At 38.2% G+C, this 18,679-nt stretch overlaps 2 protein-coding genes across 3 annotated transcripts; one reads left to right on the forward strand and one right to left on the reverse strand.

The window, feature by feature from the left end:
- Positions 1 to 7,289: 7,289 nt before the first annotated feature.
- On the reverse strand, positions 7,290 to 10,207 carry atp23 (ATP23 metallopeptidase and ATP synthase assembly factor homolog). Its single transcript, XM_067391333.1, has 6 exons — positions 9,871 to 10,207; positions 8,490 to 8,535; positions 8,332 to 8,413; positions 8,117 to 8,254; positions 7,951 to 8,034; positions 7,290 to 7,872 (listed from the first exon to the last, which is right to left on the reverse strand). Exons 1-6 carry the CDS (start codon positions 10,076 to 10,078, stop codon positions 7,669 to 7,671), a joined length of 762 nt encoding a protein of 253 aa, XP_067247434.1. The 5' UTR covers positions 10,079 to 10,207; the 3' UTR covers positions 7,290 to 7,668.
- A 288-nt stretch (positions 10,208 to 10,495) lies between these two features.
- On the forward strand, positions 10,496 to 17,315 carry rpap3 (RNA polymerase II associated protein 3). 2 transcript variants are annotated; one of them, XM_067391330.1, is made up of 17 exons: positions 10,496 to 10,616; positions 11,394 to 11,593; positions 11,669 to 11,818; positions 13,333 to 13,443; positions 13,520 to 13,647; positions 13,720 to 13,841; positions 13,928 to 13,998; positions 14,065 to 14,205; positions 14,287 to 14,414; positions 14,493 to 14,614; positions 14,697 to 14,767; positions 15,848 to 15,940; positions 16,020 to 16,138; positions 16,218 to 16,332; positions 16,406 to 16,503; positions 16,692 to 16,792; positions 16,868 to 17,314. In XM_067391330.1, the coding sequence occupies exons 2-17, from the start codon at positions 11,444 to 11,446 to the stop codon at positions 16,951 to 16,953; spliced, it is 1,806 nt and encodes a 601-aa protein (XP_067247431.1). In that variant the 5' UTR covers positions 10,496 to 10,616; positions 11,394 to 11,443; the 3' UTR covers positions 16,954 to 17,314. The 2 variants fall into 2 exon arrangements, with proteins under 2 accessions (XP_067247431.1, XP_067247432.1); XM_067391331.1 differs by lacking the exon at positions 10,496 to 10,616 and adding an exon at positions 10,694 to 11,299 and having other exon boundaries at positions 16,868 to 17,315.
- Positions 17,316 to 18,679: the final 1,364 nt, after the last annotated feature.

Consider the following 18,679-nt stretch of genomic DNA (forward strand, 5'->3'; position numbering starts at 1 on the left):
CCAGAGGCTCCGTCCCAGACGTTTAGAGAGTCGAGAATCTATGCAAGATTATTTCCACCACAGAATAAATTAAAAATGTAATGGTGACTTATCTGATGGTTCTGACTTTTTCCCCCTCAATTTTTACTTTTTTGTCAAAATATTTTTTTATAGTTCGCAATTTCTCGCAATTACGAATTTATAACTTTCATTTCGGACTTTTTATCAAAATTACAAGCTTATATCTTGCAATTCTGACTTTATTTCTCGCAATTATAAATTTATATCTCGCAATTTTGAATCTATTTCTCGCAATTGAGTTTATAACTTGCAAACCTGACTTTCTCGCAATTTCGAGTTTATATCTTGCAATTTTTTTTACTTTTTTTTGCAATTATGACTTTCTTGCAATTGTTTATAGCTCACAATTTTGACTTTAAACTCATTATTGCGAGAAAGTAAATGTAACAAGGTTAGTAGATATGGGAAGAAGGAGGCGGGAACCGGCGAACATTCAACGTAACTTTAATTCAAAAATAAACAAACAACAAAACGAAAGTAATGCCGGCAGACCCTCGCGGACGTCTGCCGGCCACACAAACATAATAAAACATAAAATAAAATCCAGGCCTGGTCCTCTCTCGTCCTTCACTGATGTCGCTCCTCCTTTTATGCCTCCGGAGCTCCTCCGTGAGAGACTCGAGGCCGGCACGCCTCGCAGGTGACGCTCATTATCACTCGCGTCACCGGCCTCGCGCCGTTCCCTCACGGCTCTCGCCCGCCCTGCTCGTCACAGTAAAAATTGCGAGTTATAAACTCATAATTGCGAGAAAGTGAAAATTGCGAGCTATAAACTCATAATTGCGAGAAATATAACTTGCATATCTGACCTTTTTTCTCGCAATTTCAAGTTTATATCTCGCAATTTTGACTTTTCACAATTGAGTTTATAGCGTGCAAATCTGACTTTTTTTGCAATTTCAAGTTTATAGCTCGCAATTTTGACTCACAATTGAGTATAACTTGCTATTCTGACAATTTTTTCACAATTATGAGTATCTCGCAATTTTGACTTACAATTTCAAGTTTACATCTGGCAATTTTGCTTTTTTTTCACAATTGAGATCATAACTCGCAATTTTGACTTTCTTGCAATTTCGAGTTTATAACTTGCTATTCTGACATTTTTCCACAATTATGAGTTTATATCTCGTAAAATTGACTATTTAAAGTTTCTCGCAATTTAGATTTTTTTTCGCAATTATGAGATAACAATTTTGACTTTCTCACAATTTTATAACTTGCTATTCTGACATTTTTTTTTCACAATTATGAGTTTATATCTCGCAATTTGTGACTTTCGCAATTTCAAGTTTCTCACAATTTTGACTTTTTTCTCGAAATTTCGAGTTTACAGCTCGCAATTTTGACTATTTTTCACAATTAGGAGTTTATAACTTGCTATTCTGACATTTTTTCACAATTATGAGTTTATAGCGTGCAAATCTGACTTTTCTCGCAATTTTGAGTATATCTTGCAATTTTGATTTTTTTTCACAATTATGAGATTATAACTGGCGATTTTGACTTTCTCACAATTTCGAGTTTATAACTTGCTATTCTGACATTTTTTCAAAATTATGAGTTTAGAGCTTGCAAATCTGACTTTTCTCGCAATTTAAAGTTTATCTCTCGCAATTTTGAGTATATCTTGCAATTTTGATTTTTTTCACAATTATGAGATTATAACTAGCAATTTTGACTTTCTCACAATTTCGAGTTTATAACTTGCTATTCTGACATTTTTTCAAAATTATGAGTTTAGAGCTTGCAAATCTGACTTCATTTCGTACAGATAGTGAGATATAAGCACTCTTGTGAGGAAAAAGTCAGAATTGTGAGCTTATAATTCTGGTTTCTGATGGAAATCAAACATCTCAAATCTCGAGTCCGTCCTGTCCTCTCCTTGAAGCGATTAATAGCAGATGTACAGATGTCTGACTGCGAGTGTTCTGTAGAAATGTGGGAAACAGACGCTGGAATCTCTCTGTGGTTTCTTGTAAACCGTCGGCACAGGTGGGAATGTGCGAGCCTCGCATCAAACACCATCTGTTCGGTGAAGATCCTACAACACCTAAAAGGAGGACAGGATTCAGAGAAGCCAGAATAAAACTGAAAAACTGTACTTTTCCATAATGACTTGTTTCGATTTCCAAGGGCACTTTTTGCCTTTTATAAGGGCAACTTTTATAAAACACTATAAAAGCATCACATAATTATCATTAAAATATAAAACATTCTAAAGGTATCATGGAATGGTGATGGATGTGAAGGATCAGTGTCAGGTCTGTCTGATGTTTGTCTGAACACAACACTTTCCCTCGCCGAACGCTCCCCGAGACGCCGGCCCACCCAGAAGAGGCGCTGGAGCTCACAGACGCTCCTCTGTTGGTTTATCGGAGCTCGGCCAACTCACATATACTGTCACTTCTCTCTCGTCCCGCTTCCAAGCCAAATGAGCAGCATCCAAGGAGAAATCAGACTCCAGAAATAAGAGCTGCCATCACACGCTCGCTCTCAACGATTCCCTGATGTTTTCCAGACGCTCTGGAACGATTCCTTCAGACACACGAACACCTCCATCGTTACGGTTGTGTCGTCAGATGTTCAGCCGAATGTTCACGCTGCTCTTCTGCATGCGATTATAAGTAATTAACACTAGTTCAAATATGACTCAAGATGATGTTCTCTGAGAATATTCCCCTCCTCTCAGAAGTGTGTGTGTGTGTGTGTGTGTGTGTGTGTGTGTGTGTGTGTGTGTGTTTGTGTGTGTGTGTGTGTGTGTGTGTGTGTGTTCCTGCAGAGAGGACTGAAACACTGTTATTACACTAATGGTTCAGTAATGTTGGTTTTCCGGACTCGTGTGATTGTTACCAAACCTGCTGAACACAGGTGGACGAGCCACAAAACCTTCTTTCACAGTGAATCCGTCAACCATTATGGACCAGAAATACATACACACACTCTCACACACACATCTTCAGGTTGTTCAGAGTCTGTGATCTGCAGTAATACACACACACGTAACACCACAGATCTGCTCGTGTCAAACTGACAGTGATTTCAGAAACATGCACCAACAACATCCAAAGCAGTTTTGATTTACGGACTGAAACTTTGACACTTAATGTTCCATCAGTTAACATGAACTAAACACTCCTAACATCAACTAATCAGACCTCATTGTTCTTTTCCTCCCTCTTTAAATCCTCGTCTCGTTCTCAAACCGTTTCCACGTGCTCTCGGAGCAAACATCTGCGTTCTCCATCAGAAGTGGTTTTGAAGGGGTTTGGAGGAGACGAAAAACATTCTCTGCAGTCAGTCGACGTCAAACAGCCCAGAAGATGATTATTAATCTTCATCTCAGAAGCTTTTCTCAGCTCATGAACTGATGGACGTTTGAATACGGAAGAGGATTAGGGCCAAGCAATAATAAAAATAAATAAAAACATCTCGAGATTAAACTTGTTAAATTTCGAGAAAAAAGGTCGAAATAAAATGTTGAGAATAAAGTCATTAAATTACAAGAACAAATTCGTTAAATTATGAGAAAAATGTCGTTAAATTCTCATAATTTAACGACTTTTTTCTCGTAATTTAATGACTTTATTGTCAACATTTTATCTCGACTTTTTTCTCATAATTTAACAAGTTTTTTCTCGTAATTTAATGAGTTTATTCTCAACATTTTATGTCGACTTTTTCTCGAAATTTAACGACTTTTTTTTCGTAATTTAACGAATTTGTTCTCATAATTTAACGACTTTATTCTCAACATTTTATGTCGACTTTTTCTCGAAATTTAACGACTTTTTTCTCGTAATTTAACGAATTTGTTCTAATAATTTAACAAATTTTTTCTCGTAATTTAATGACTTTATTCTCAAAATTGTATCTCGACTTTTTTCTCGAAATTTAACGACTTTTTTTCTTATAATTTAACGACTTTTTTCTCGTAATTTAACAACTTTTTTCTCGTAATTTAATGACTTTATTCTCAACATTTTATTTCGACTTGTATCTCGAAGTTTTTTTTCTCGAAATTTAACAACTTTAATCTCGAGATGGTTTTACTTTTTTATTATTGCCCTAATCCTCTTCAGTACTTTCTAGCGGTACAAGTCATTTCAACCTAAATTATATTCCATTTAAGAGTTAAATTGAGTTGAATCTCCTATTACTTGAAAAAAAAAAACTATTTGAAATGACTTGAACTATTACTATTACTATTTTTGATGAGTTATAGTAATGTAAAAACATAATGACTTACTGATCATTTTTAATTATTTTTGATATTTTTATTTTATATTTTTTATAATACTTTTATTATATTTTTATGATTTTTAAAGGGGTTTTTGTATTATGATTTATATTTGTTTTATATAATATGATACATTTATTTTTTATGATGGTTTTATGATATTTTTGATACATTTTTATAACATTTTGATATTTTTGATGTATGATATATTTGATGATTTTGATACTTTACGATATTTTAAATGTTTTATGATTTTTTTTATGATACTTCTGTTAATTTTGCATGTTATGTTTATTATACTATATAAAGTTAATATTTTTGACATTTTTCTTATTTTTATAATACTTCAATGATATATTGATGCTTCTGCGGAACAAAAAGCTGTGTGTGTGCGTGTGTGTGTGTGCGAGCGTGTGTGTGTGTGTGCGTGTGTGTGTGTGCGTGCGTGTGTGTAATATCTCCTCACACACTGCTGTGATGTGAATGTCTCTGGCAGTCAGGAGGTTCTTCTTCCCAAAATAAATAAGAGCTCCAGACTCCTTTCTGACAGCTAATCACAGAAACTCGCCTGCCAATGAGCTGTGATGACCCCGCCTCACCAATAGAGGCTCCGCCCCCATCAGGATGGCCAGCCAATCACAGAAGAGAGTGGAACAAAACACACGATGGCTGACGTTCACTAGAGCATTAAGTGAAAACTGCTGGTGAGTGAGAATAAAGCCACAAACTTCTGAAATATGACAAGTTTACACACGTCAGTGTGTGTGTGAAGAACAAAGAGGCCTTTAATGTGAGGATTAAAGGCTCCTTTAGCGCCACCTACTGGAAAAGACGATTAAAAACAACCTGAGCTGTTCAAAACAATAGAATATATTGCCTCCATAAACACCATCAACCAGTAATATTCTACATTATTATCAATTTCCAGTTATTATATTTATTACTATGCCGAAACGTCCCTGTTGTTTCAGTGATGGAGTCGTTAGTGCACTCATTAGTGTGTTTACTTTAGTGACTCTTAATTACTGAAGGCCTGATTAGAGGCAGCAGGAGCCGTGACCTTTGACCTGCCGTCACATCTCTGTTGTTAATGAGAATGAGAAGATGTGCTGATGATGGTGGAGGTCAGACTCCCCGCTAATGAACCTCCTGCTGATGTGAGGTCGGCGCAGGTCACGGCGTACGGGTCAGACCTCATTGTTTGATCAGATGAAGAAGCTTCGCTGCAAACGAGTTTGTGTTACTAGGCGTGCAGCTGTTTGATTGTTTGAGTTTAAATAAAGAGCTTAAACTATAAGATAATACTGGTGTTAAGGACACAAATGTTCATGGCGGTTGTCCTTGTCCTCATTTAGACCACCAGATAAAGTGTGTTCAGTGTCGGGGAACCGGTTAGATCCTCACGTCTCGTGGCTCTGCTGTCCGTCCGCTTCATTCCGCCTGCAGCGTGAAGCTCACAAGCGTGACAGAGATCCGCGGCCGTCAGCAGGGACGCACTTTATTCGGCTTCAGCGCGTTTGGGGTCGTCGGGCCTGTTCCCTCGCGCAGCGGCTTTGGGTCACTGTGACCTTGATGACTTTAAGCAGGACGATGTCGACCCTCGTCCTTGAAACACAGCAGAACTTTAACACTTTCAAAACTATATTGTGCATTTTTGACAATGGTACTACCATGAAGGAGGGGTTTAGAGAAAAAACATTGTAAAAATACATAAATAATAAAAATAATTATTAAACTAAATTATAATTTAATAAATTAAAAATATATATATTACTAGTGACAAAAAAAAGATACAATGATGTGTAATCATTGTCAGTCTGTGTATTAGTGGAGGGAATTTTACATCGTTGCTCCAGTAGGTGGCGGAAATGAGTGAGTCATTTATTCAAATGATTCGTTCAACACTGATTCATATAAAGCAGAACAAGCGACTCCCGCGATGGCTGAGTCATTGAATCATTCACTCAACCGACTCCTGCGGCTTCATTTGAAACTGTTTTATTACAGACAAAGTAAATGGAGATTTAGTGTTATTTAGTTTGTTTTTAACTGTCGTGTAAAAGCAATATCACACTCGCGATGGTGCTCTGAATATCAGTCACGTGATCTGCGGCCTGAACAACATGAATTATCAATGTATGTAGTTTCATTATATATAGAAAAACGGCGCACTCTTATTATGAATGGGAGAAAGTGGCGGGAAAAGTCCCGCCTTCTAAATAAGAGCCAATCACCGATTGGTAGAATCGCGGCACTGCAGCGGCCGTTAGAAGCTCTGGTCGATCCAGCCTGAAAAATGCATTTTTTTGTCACGTTTCGAGCGTTTAGAAATAAGTTATGAGACAGTTGTTGTCATTTTTCATTGGAGATTTAATCGAAAGCTTGGCAAACAGCTTTATAGAATTTGATGTCCGAGAGGCGTTTCTAAGATGGCCGCCGAGTGAAACGACTCGTCTTAAAGGGACTTTGGTTTAATTCTCGTTTTATTTAATAATTTCATTTTAAATGGTCGTGTGGTGTGAAAATTTATGTTAACAGTACAAATAATTAATACAGTCTCTCAATTAATATGAGCTCTAAAATCTACATCTATAGATAATTTTGTTGCGCCACAGGACTATATTAACTGCTTTTTAATGTTTCACAAACAACCTGCACATAATAAGAACCGCTTTATATGAGTGTTTTAAATGTAGGACAGAAGAATTATGGCTCCTCAAAATAAATTCATTTCCACCACATAAGAAAAAAATCATGCTCTTTGTAAAATCACAATTATTTATGACATAAAATGAAGTCATAATTTTGACATATTTTTTCCTTATGTGGAGCTTCCATAGAGTTAAATATGGAAACATGAGCCCCTTCTGGTTTATTCTGCTCATACTGGAGCACATTTGTCCAAAATCAAACCAGACATAAATATGAAGTGCAGCAGCGCCACCGTGTGGATCAGTGACGCAACATCCGCCTACCTTTCAAACGCATAGGGAAATATACTCGTGTAAAATAATGTTGAATTCATTTTTAATTATTTGAATTTAAAACTATCATATCATTGTGAGGCAGTTGCCCTGGTTTTCAGTCTCATATCAGAGAAACCTGATCTGATAGACAAAGACAGATTTGACTTTATACAACCAATAAACAATTCCATCTCTTTCAAATGGACACAGAAGAACAACATCAATCACGTTTTTCTTGTCAAACCTTTAGTACAGTAATGAAAAAGTCAAGCATGTGCTTTAATTACATGACACACTTCCTTCAGCACAACATGTTCCTCTGAGGAGTGATATTCTCTCCTCCTTCAGTTCGGTCTTTCCGTGAGATTGACTTTGCATCAACGAAGATTTAATGCCGCAGCATCAGAGGTTTGCGTAGTAGCGGTCCCGGTTCTCAAAATCCCTGTAGGCGAACTTGGCGTCCTTCTTGCTGTGTGGGATGCGTCCGAAGGGGGCGTGGTCACTGAAGCAGCTGTCAAACACCTCGTCAACCACTCGCTCCGCCTCCTCCCTGCTCACCTTGCGTACGGCGAGGATGGAGCGCAACGCTCGGCTCCGCACACACTCCTGCGGGAACAACACAATCCAGACACTCAAAACACCATCTGACCGGATGACAGCGAGCGACGGGAGCAGAAGCGTTACCTGATGGTGCTCTTTGAGGCCAAAGTTAAATCTGGAAACCTCGTTAACGAACGAACAGTCTCCGCTCAGATTGGCGGCACGGATCTGAAGAGTGAACAAACACAGACCCTTTAAAACGTCTGACAGATGAAGTCAGGGCTTTCCCACAGACGGTCCGATCTCTCACCTCTGAACAGGCCAGATGTCTGAAGTCGGTGAACCAGTCGACTCGAGCCCGGCAGTGGTCGAAGGCGTGGATGAGCTCGTGCGTGACGACTCGGTTCATGTGAGCCTGCTGGTGGATGTTGTTCTGGCACAAGACGATCTGCAACGACACACCCGCTCCGTTCAGACCCATATCAGCATGTGTTTGGGCTCGTGAAGCCGCTCTCTTCGACTCACCTGAGAGGTGGCGGCGTCGAACCCGCCGCTGACGGTCCCGTCGCAGTCCTCACATGAGAAATGTCTGTCTTTATGAACTGCACTGAGAAGACATCAAACAGACATGTGATGCCAGACACTGACGCCTGAGGGAAACTGAGGTGAAGCTTCTCTCTTACCAGCCGGAGGTTCTCATGGCCGCCAGCAGAAGTTTAGCGTACGGACCTGAGCGACAGAGAGACTGACACTGAACAGCACGTTCACTTCATAGTGCACTGCACAGTATGGAAGCCCGTGAGACCAAAAATCATGCTTTGGTAAATCTCAATGTTATAACCGTCACATACTGAGTCATAATGAGATAAATTATGAGTCATAAATATGAGATAAAAATTATGGCATTATGAGTTTAAAATAGAAATTATGAGAAGTCAAAATTACGAGATACAAATTAAAAATTATGATAAAAGTCTAAATTATGACAGTAAGTCAAAATTGTGACACTAATTATGAAATTAAAATAAAAATTAGGTAAAAGTTCAAAACCGATAAAATGTCAAAATTATGAGATAAACATTAGATAAAAAAATCATGATTTTGAGAATTCAAATTATGACAATTATGAGATTTAAATAATAATCTGAGATAAAAGGTCATAATTATAATGAATCTAAATTATGAGTTAAAATTATGACACTAATTTTGAAATTAAAATAGAAATTAGGTAAAAGTTCAAAACAGATAAAATGTCAAAATTATGAGATAAACATTATGATAAGTCTAAAATTATGAGTCATAATTATGAGATAAAGACAAAATTATGACACTATGAAATTAAAATAGAGGTAAAAGGTAAAAGTTAGAAGGTAAAATTAGGTAAAAGTCCAAAATTGACATAAAATGTAAAAAAATTTCAACATTATGAGATAAAAATTAGATAAAAAGTCAAAATCATGATTAAAAATTCAAATTATGACAATTATGATATCAAAATAGAAATCTGAGATAAAAGGTCAAAATTATGACACTAATTATGAAATTAAAATAGAAATTAGGTAAAAGTTCAAAACAGATAAAATGTCAAAATTATAAGATGAACATTAGATAAAAAATCATGATTTTGAGTAAATTAAAATTATGACAATTATGAGATTTAAATAGAAATCTGAGATAAAAGGTCATAATTATAATAAATCTAAATTATGAGTTAAAATTATGACACTAATTATGAAATTAAAATAGAAATTAGGTAAAAGTTCAAATCTGAGATAAAGTGTCAAAATTATAATATTAAAAATAGAAAGTACAATTTCGACTTTATTTCTATGTCATAATTAAGACTTTTTATGCTTGATCTCATAAATATGACTGTCATAATTCTGATGCTCTCTTGTGGCACAAATGAGCCTCCATACAGCATAGAGTTGATCTTGAACATGTCAATCAGCTCTTAAAATAAAGTCTATTGAATACTGTTATTAAACACACCCTAGAAACAATATATTTTTTAAGCAAGTAAGCAGTGCGCTGCATGCACGCGCACAGAGGATGTTCCCTTACTAGTGTCCATGGCGAACTGCAGCATGATGTGACACTTGTGCTTAAAGGTGAACAGACTCTCTCCGATCGAGCCCTGCTTGTACTTGCTGCCGGTTCGCTCGGGGTATAAGCTGTAGCCGTAGTCCTCCTGCTTTGGTTCGCCCTGCTGCTGCTCGTGCATCGGCTGTTTATTTCTATAATCATCTTCTTCAGCTCTACTTTGAGCCATTGCTCTGTGGTGCGCGTGTACGCAGAGGTCACGCGTGCGTCACTGAGTCACGTGATTGAAAGCAGGCGACGGAGGATTAAAGTATTTCAGTTATTAAAGCTGATGAAGTTCACTTAATCTACTTAGTGTACGATTTATTTATTTTTTAAATAATTGATTTTTGTTCGAGATGAGATGTCCCGCACAAGTCGCGTGCTCTCAAAATAAGATGCAGTCAAGTATCTGTTTTTGTCTTTTCAAAATAAAAGCCCCGAAACCAAACGACATACGCAATAATGACAGTCATAAAAATATATGAATGAATACAGCATCAATATCACTTATAATTATATATGTCGGGAAATATATGAAAAAATAATTTGTAAATATTTTTTTACTGTTCCGGAACCTACTGTTGCATTTTTCCGGCGCCATAACATGCACGAGCAGCGCGTGTCTTACGTAAGACGCTCGTTCGCGCATGCGCACAGAGGAATTTGTGCTGTCATGGCGCTGAACACAAACTATTGATCAAAACTCTTCTTCATCATCATCACAGGTATGACACACACATCTCTGGTTCTGATATTTACTGCTGTTAAAATTGTTGTTTTAAACCGATCCTTATGAGCTTCTCTATACAGGCGTTTATGAAACGTTTATAATTAGCAGTTAAACATTTAAGTGTGTGTACAAGAGTTTTTACTGAAACATATTTTCAGATAACTTAATTATGAGTTAATTATCAGTGTATGTGTGTACGTTAGATGAATCATTTATCTCTGTATTTTAGACATATATTCTGGTTTCTTACTGTCTCTCGCAGATACAGCGAATGTTCTGGATTGCCAGACTTATGGAGGCTATAATATTATTTATTTAACGTTAGATCCATAATTTCTTGACGAATCACTTATTAATCTGTGATTAAGTGTCTCTTTCAGTGCCACGTTGTTGATAGTTTCCTTGTTAAATAGTTACCATGGTAACCGTAGCTTCCGCCAACATACCGTAGTTACTAAAGTTGTTGTTTTTTTACTGTAAAATCTGCGAAAATAATCATGTAATGAAATAATCACTGCTCATACGTACTAAATATTAACATGAGAGCACATTATAGCATAACAACGCTCACTTGTAACCATGGCAACCACATAACAAAACTGTTTTGTTTTTTTACCGGCAATAACAGAACATGTTAAAATCATAATCACATCACTGGTCTGACAGAAGACATGTTACGTAAGCAAAACAGAGCTCAAAACTGACCAGTGCATGAAAAACAGAGGTTTTGCCTGTAGTGTTTTGTTTGTGATTGTTTTCTAATGTGTTTCAGGGAATGTCTGTTTGTCTGATGTGGTCTGAGAGCGTTAGAAGAGCGCCGTGATGTCGGGAAATAAAGCCGTGGAGCTGCAGATTCAGATGCGACAGAACGCAGAAGATCTGCAGAGCTTCATGAAGGAGCTGAACAACTGGGAGGAAGAGATCAAGAAGAAAGACCAGCAGCTTCGCACCGGGAACACCAACGAAACACCAGTAAAACTCTGAGATTCTGAGATGAAATCAGAAAGATTTGGGTCTTTGTTTACTTAAGATTTTATTTTATTTCAGAAAACACTCCCGCCGGTAAGGAACAAAGATTATAAAAAGACAAAGAAGAGGGTGAAACGACAGACTAACGGCGGCGGCGGTCTGAAAGATCAAACACAGACGCAGCGGATAAAATCCTACGATTATCAGGCCTGGGACAAATTTGATGTGGTAATATGATTTTGCATTCTGATTCATGACCACACTAATGCAGAATGATGTGATGATTTCAACAACAGTTTTGGAGAAAGTTACTTTTAAAAGTAATGCGTTACTCCCTATAACACATTTTAATCCATGTTATTTGTGATGCATTACTTTACACATTACATCACAAATATAATCTGATTATGTAATGCATGTTACTTGTAATGTGTCATGTTACTTGTTACATCACAAAAGTAACCTGATTACGTAATGAATGTTACTTGTAATGCGTTACTTTACACGTTACATCACAAAGTAATCTAATTATGTAATGAATGTTACTTGTACTGCGTTACTTTACACGTTACATCGAAAAGTAATCTGATTATGTAATGAATGTTACTTGTACTGCGTTACGTTACTCGTTACATCACAAAGTAATCTGATTATGTAATGTTACTTGTACTGCGTTACTTTACATGTTAAATCACAAAGTAATCTGATTATGTAATGAATGTTACTTGTACTGCGTTACTTTACACGTTACATCGAAAAGTATTCTGATTATGTAATGAATGTTACTTGTACTGCGTTACTTTACACGTTACATCGAAAAGTATTCTGATTATGTAATGAATGTTACTTGTACTGCGTTACTTTACACGTTACATCGAAAAGTATTCTGATTATGTAATGAATGTTACTTGTACTGCGTTTCTTTACACGTTACATCGAAAAGTATTCTGATTATGTAATGAATGTTACTTGTACTGCGTTACTTTACACGTTACATCGAAAAGTATTCTGATTATGTAATGAATGTTACTTGTACTGCGTTACTTTACACGTTACATCGAAAAGTAATCTGATTATGTAATAAATGTTACTTGTACTGCGTTACGTTACTCGTTACATCGAAAAGTAATCTGACTATGTAATAAATGTTACTTGTACTGCGTTACGTTACTCGTTACATCACAAAGTAATCTAATTATGTAATGAATTTTACTTGTACTGCGTTACTTTACACGTTACATCGAAAAGTAATCTGATTATGTAATAAATGTTACTTGTACTGCGTTACGTTACTCGTTACATCGAAAAGTATTCTGATTATGTAATGAATGTTACTTGTACTGCGTTACGTTACTCGTTACATCAAAAAGTATTCTGATTATGTAATGAATGTTACTTGTACTGCGTTACTTTACACGTTACATCGAAAAGTATTCTGATTATGTAATGAATGTTACTTGTACTGCGTTACTTTACACGTTACATCGAAAAGTAATCTGATTATGTAATAAATGTTACTTGTACTGCGTTACGTTACTCGTTACATCGAAAAGTATTCTGATTATGTAATGAATGTTACTTGTACTGCGTTACTTTACAGGTCACGTCAAAAAGTTATCTGATTACGCAATGCACATTACTTGTAATGCGTTACTTTACACATTACAACACAAAAGTAATCTGATGACATAATGCATGCTTGTAATGCTTTACCCCAACAAATGAACATTATTTGTTTGCAGGAAAAGACTCTGGAGTCCATGGATGTAGAGGAGAGCCCAGTGCAATCCAATGAATCTGACTCTGAAGTGATTCAGGTGGACAGAGATCTGGCGCTCACTGAGAAAGAGAAGGTATGACGTCACCACTGAGAATTCATCATGAAATATGCTTTCATACAGTCGTACATGAGTGTCTGTGATGTCTCAGGGGAATCAGTTCTTCAAGGACGGCCAGTATGACAGCGCCATCGAGTGCTACACCAGAGCGATGGACGCCGATCCCTACAACCCCGTCCTGCCCACTAACAGAGCGGCCTGTTTCTTCAGACTGAAAAAGTATGTCTCCATCATTCATTCAGTTGTGTGTTTGGATGGATCATTCCTGACGTGAGAGTTTCTGTGCCGCAGGTACGCCGTGGCGGAGTCGGACTGTCATTTGGCGATCGCTCTGGACAGTAAATATGTGAAAGCTTACGTCAGGAGAGCGGCGACACGCGCAGCTCTAAAGAAACATCAGGAAGCTCTTGAAGGTCTGCAGATCACAGCATCTTCATACAGGGTTTGTGATGGAAGTATAATAAACATTTATCTAGTTCTGCTCATCCTGTTCATCCAGATTATGAAATGGTTCTCAAATTGGATCCTGAAAACTCAGAGGCGCGGAGTGAAATCCAGAAACTCCAGCAGGTGTGTTACTGATCCAGTTTCAGAAATGCTTGTAGTTCTCCGTCAGTTATCGTTGCTTCGCTTCAGGTCTTGGAATCGAGCGGACAGACGGCAGAGAAGAGCGAGGTCGTTACTCCCGCTGCTGCTGCGCCGGCGGTGGATCCGTTACAACAGCAGCGTCTGGAGGAACAGCAGAGAAAACAGGAAGCTGTCGTGCAGAAAGACAGGGTGAGACGCGTCTCTTAATCATCATGTGATTGAGCAGATGATCAGATATGAACGCTGACGCTCTGTTTCTCGATGTGCCAGGGAAATGCTTACTTTAAAGAAGGCAAGTACGAGGCGGCCGTGGAGTGCTACTCTAAAGGAATGGAGGCGGACGGCACCAACGCCCTGCTGCCCGCTAACAGAGCCATGGCGTACCTCAAACTCCACAAGTGAGGAAATGTTTCCTACCAAGTGCATACTTGTTTTGCAGTGTGTTCTGTCTGTAAGTCTCTGGTGTTTCTCTGCAGGTACAGTGAGGCGGAGCAGGACTGCAGCGCGGCCGTCGCTCTGGACGCCACGTACACCAAAGCCTTCGCCAGACGCGCGACAGCCAGAGCCGCTTTAGGGAGGATCAGAGAAGCCAAAGAAGGTTGATGTTCCATCAGTTCAGTCGCTTTTCACAGCCGAATCCATGTTTTTGAGGAAAACTCACTTTTTATGTTTGTTTGTAGATTTTGAACAGGTTCTGAAGCTCGAGCCGGGAAACAAACAAGCCATAAATGAGATCGAGAAACTCACAGCGGTACGTGATACAGATCTGCATGAATCTCTGTTGCACAATTCTGTGATTTTCTGCTCAATATTTATTTAAATCAGACTTTTGCGACTTGATAACCAGCTCTAGTCTGATTAGACGTGTGCTGATAATAGGTAATGCGATATATCACGATAATGAATATGCATGATATTGCTATCATGGGCACTTCAAAATACCATAAATAATAATTTATTACCAATTATTAAAATTTTTATAATGCGTTAAGTTTACTTTTCCCATCAACCATAAAAACTGCACAACACCACTGTATTCTGCGTCAAAGGAACGCGCTCAGATGTAATCAAGCTCACTAGTGAATGAGACGAGCTGAATGAAAGTGCGCGTTCACTCTCTGACAGCAGAGGGCGCTGATGGAACAGCAGAAATGCAGCGGTTACCCCGGAAACAAAGCAGCTGCTCTAGTGAAGTTTTTAAAATTTAAAATTTTTTTTTTGTAATCTCAGTTTTGTTCATCACAGCACCAAATACTAAATACGTAAAGACTTAATAGGCTATTTATTTTCAAACGTAAACATTTTTATATTTTAATCTGTACTACAACATGCTCTAATGATTAGAAATGTTCTGATTATTTGTTATTGTTCAGTAAAACTTTGAGACATACGGCTTCATTAATTAACATGTTAATTCATTATTACCAAACTGACAATGAAAAATACTTGTATAGTTGTATTTCTTAACTAACATTAATAAAATATAATACTTTATGTAACAAATGTAGCTATTGCTCAATCTTAGTTAATGCATTAAATAATGAGACCTTATTGTGAAGTGTTTCCTGTTGTTCTTTATAGCCTAATTCTTTTGCACTTTAATCTGTTTGAAAATTTTACTTTTTATATTTTGTTGTGTATTGTATTTAAACATTCAGAGTTCTTTATGTTATTACAAAAAGAGTTCTTAAACCTGTTATACTATGACACTTTTTTTTTTGCAACTTATTTCAATATCATGATAATACCATGATAAAAGCTTCAGCAATTGAACGCAACATGAAAATTTTATACTGTCACATGCCTAGTCTGATCTGTGTGTGTTGATCAGGAGATGAGCACCAGCGGTCTCATGGATCCAGTGGAGAACACACAGAGAAGAACCATCCAGCCCATCAGCAAACCTGAACATCTCAGATCCACCGTGAGTTTGTGAATTGATGTTGTTTTTATTTGATTTATTCACCTCTAGCACTAAGTCAAAGCTCCTTGTGTCCCGTCAGAAACCGTTACGGAGGATAGACATACAGGAGATAACACCATCCGTCGAGACTCACGCCGTCACGTCTTCACCCCATCCCAAGATCCAGAAGATCGAGGTGATCTCCGGCGCTCCGTCCAGGTCGGTGATCTGATGAACAGACGTGATCAGACCATGAGGCCGCAGTGAGTCTGACGCATTCGTTCTCTTGTGTTTTCAGGGCTTCGTCTGAAGGTCCTGAATCCATTCCTCCTCCACCCAGCAGCAGTTTTCAGCTGGAGGCCGACCTCAGGAAGATCAGCCGGCACCCACAATCCACTTACAGATATTTAAAGGTACCGTCAGTGCCGCCCACCGTCTCCACGTGTCCGTTATCTGTGCTTCTCACTGCATCTTTCACTATTTCAGCAAATCAGCCCAGACGCTTATCCGAAGATCTTCCAGAACTCTCTGGAGCCTGATGTTCTCAACCTCATGCTCAAGACCTTCCACAGCTTCTACATGCAGTGAGTACGAGACGAAACCGCACAGATGACAGCGTCCGTCCAGCACACAATATCCTTCTGTTTATTATAAGCGCTGCAGTTTTGTCGTCTGCCTCTTTAAATGCTCGAGCTCTTGATTCTGATTGGCTGTCAAGTGTGTTTATTGTTCATCAGCTGGAAGAAAATCAGCATTTACTCTGTGATTTCAGACATGAAGATGCGTCTCTTCTGCTGGCCGTCCTGAGGAGCCTGGCGAGTGTGAGGAGATTTGACATGGCCGTCATGTTCATGTCGCCTGCGGAGAAGAAAAGTACACACACACACACACACACACACCGAGCGTCGTTTCCACAGTGCCGAATAATAATCTCTTTTCTTCTTTCAGTGCTGCAGGAGCTGTTTGACTGGATTCACCGCGCCAGTCTGACAGACCCTTCAGTTCAAGACCTTCGGAAGAAATACGGCCTTTGACCTCTGACCTCTACAGGAACATCTGTTTGGATATACAGCGTTTGAGCTCTTAAAGTCAGCTTGATCTCAAACCAAAGTGATGTGACTCAGTGAGATGCCTCAGAACGGACGCTCTGTGCCTTTGAACTGCTTCATTTTATTCCTGTTTGTGTTTGAAGACATTATTTGTGTTGCTTCAGTTCATGTCGATCTTGTGTCTGGATGAGGGAACAGCTTTCAGAATCTGCTCCTGTTGTTCTGAATGCTGCAGTATTAAAGTCAACATGAAATCCAAATGGACTTATTCATATTGTAAATGATTCATTCAGTACACAAATAAAAATATCTTTCATCCACTGCAAACTCACGTTCAGACTCTGATATGAAAATCACATCACATCCTAGATGTACTTTCCTCATTAAAAGCACTCATGTCATGTGACACTCAGACAAAAACAGAATCTAGTATTTTTGTTTTGATGAAATTTCAGCATGTAGTGATCAACTGCACAAATTTGTACATTTAACGAGTAATATGATCAAAGAGTAAGTCTTGATGATTTTCATTCTCACAAGATCTCATAACAGTCACTGTTAAATATAGTGTCGTGTGAATAAAGTCTCTGGAGACTCTTGGAACATAAATCAGCTCATACAAGACTTGAAATGAGCTCAGAAACAACAAAACTGAGCATCTTTCGACATGAATCAGAAAACACTGAAGATGATTAATCCTGTAAGAATCAATGAGTCTCAGAGCAGAAGCTTCTGACTGACCAAGATCACATGATGCTTGTGAAAAGATCCGTTTCAGTCACGTGGCTGTGATTTATTTAGATAAAAGTGTGAGCTAAATAAATAAATGTAATTGTTTATTATAATGTGTTTTTGGTTGAACATTGACAGAAACGGGTAAAAAAATTATGTGCAAGTAAAAGTGTTAGCACTTTTGGTGTTTTTTTGTTTTGTTTTTTAGGAAGCTTCTGTGGTTCAGCAGTCTGAGCATTGCTTCTTTACATGGAGATTAAAATCCTGATTCAAACCTTTTGTTGTTGCAAAAAATGCTTTAGTTTCACTGGTTTTATTCAAATACAAAAGACAAAAGTCCAAACCAAAGTGTTGAAGTGCCAGTGGTCTGTGTGTCACATCATGTGGAGAATCATGGTTCAAATCCCACTTTTGCAGTGGAAAATTCTTTAGTTTCATTGGTTGAGTGGGTCAATGGTTCGAATCTCACTCTTTGAGGTAAAAAGCTTCAGTTTGACTGTTTTTGCCCAAATATAAAAGACGTCCCCAAAAAAGAGTTGCAAGCGTCGAAGCTCCAGTAGCTCAGTGGTCTGAGCGTTGGTTCTTGACGTGGAGAACCCAGATTCGAATCTCACTCTTTGAGGTTAAAAGCTTCAGTTTGACGGTTTTTGCCCAAATATAAAAGACGTCCCCAAAAAAGTCGCAAGCGTCGAAGCTCCAGTAGCTCAGTGGTCTGAGCGTTGGTTCTTGACGTGGAGAACCCAGATTCGAATCTCACTCTTTGAGGTTAAAAGCTTCAGTTTGACGGTTTTTGCCCAAATATAAAAGACGTCCCCAAAAAAGAGTTGCGAGCGTCGAAGCTCCAGTAGATCAGTGGTCTGAGCGTTGGTCCTTGACGTGGAGAACCCAGGTTCGAATCTCACTCTTTGAGGTTAAAAGCTTCAGTTTGACTGTTTTTGCCCTAATATAAAAGACGTCCCCAAAAAAGAGTTGCGAGCGT

Source organism: Chanodichthys erythropterus, chromosome 8, assembly GCF_024489055.1.
Source record: "Chanodichthys erythropterus isolate Z2021 chromosome 8, ASM2448905v1, whole genome shotgun sequence".
NCBI classification, from domain to species: Eukaryota; Metazoa; Chordata; class Actinopteri; order Cypriniformes; family Xenocyprididae; genus Chanodichthys; species Chanodichthys erythropterus.

Bases quoted from the DNA above. Each gene is read 5' to 3' on its own strand.
- rpap3 (XM_067391330.1), top strand. From the start codon at position 11,444: ATGTCGGGAAATAAAGCCGTGGAGCTGCAGATTCAGATGCGACAGAAC. The intron at 15,941-16,019 runs GTGAGTTTGTGA...GTGTCCCGTCAG, and splicing joins CTGAACATCTCAGATCCACC to AAACCGTTACGGAGGATAGA. The intron at 16,504-16,691 runs GTGAGTACGAGA...CTGTGATTTCAG, and splicing joins TTCCACAGCTTCTACATGCA to ACATGAAGATGCGTCTCTTC.
- atp23 (XM_067391333.1), bottom strand. From the start codon at position 10,078: ATGGCTCAAAGTAGAGCTGAAGAAGATGATTATAGAAATAAACAGCCG. The intron at 8,414-8,489 runs GTAAGAGAGAAG...ATGTCTTCTCAG, and splicing joins GCCATGAGAACCTCCGGCTG to TGCAGTTCATAAAGACAGAC. The intron at 8,035-8,116 runs GTGAGAGATCGG...TTCACTCTTCAG, and splicing joins GACATCTGGCCTGTTCAGAG to ATCCGTGCCGCCAATCTGAG.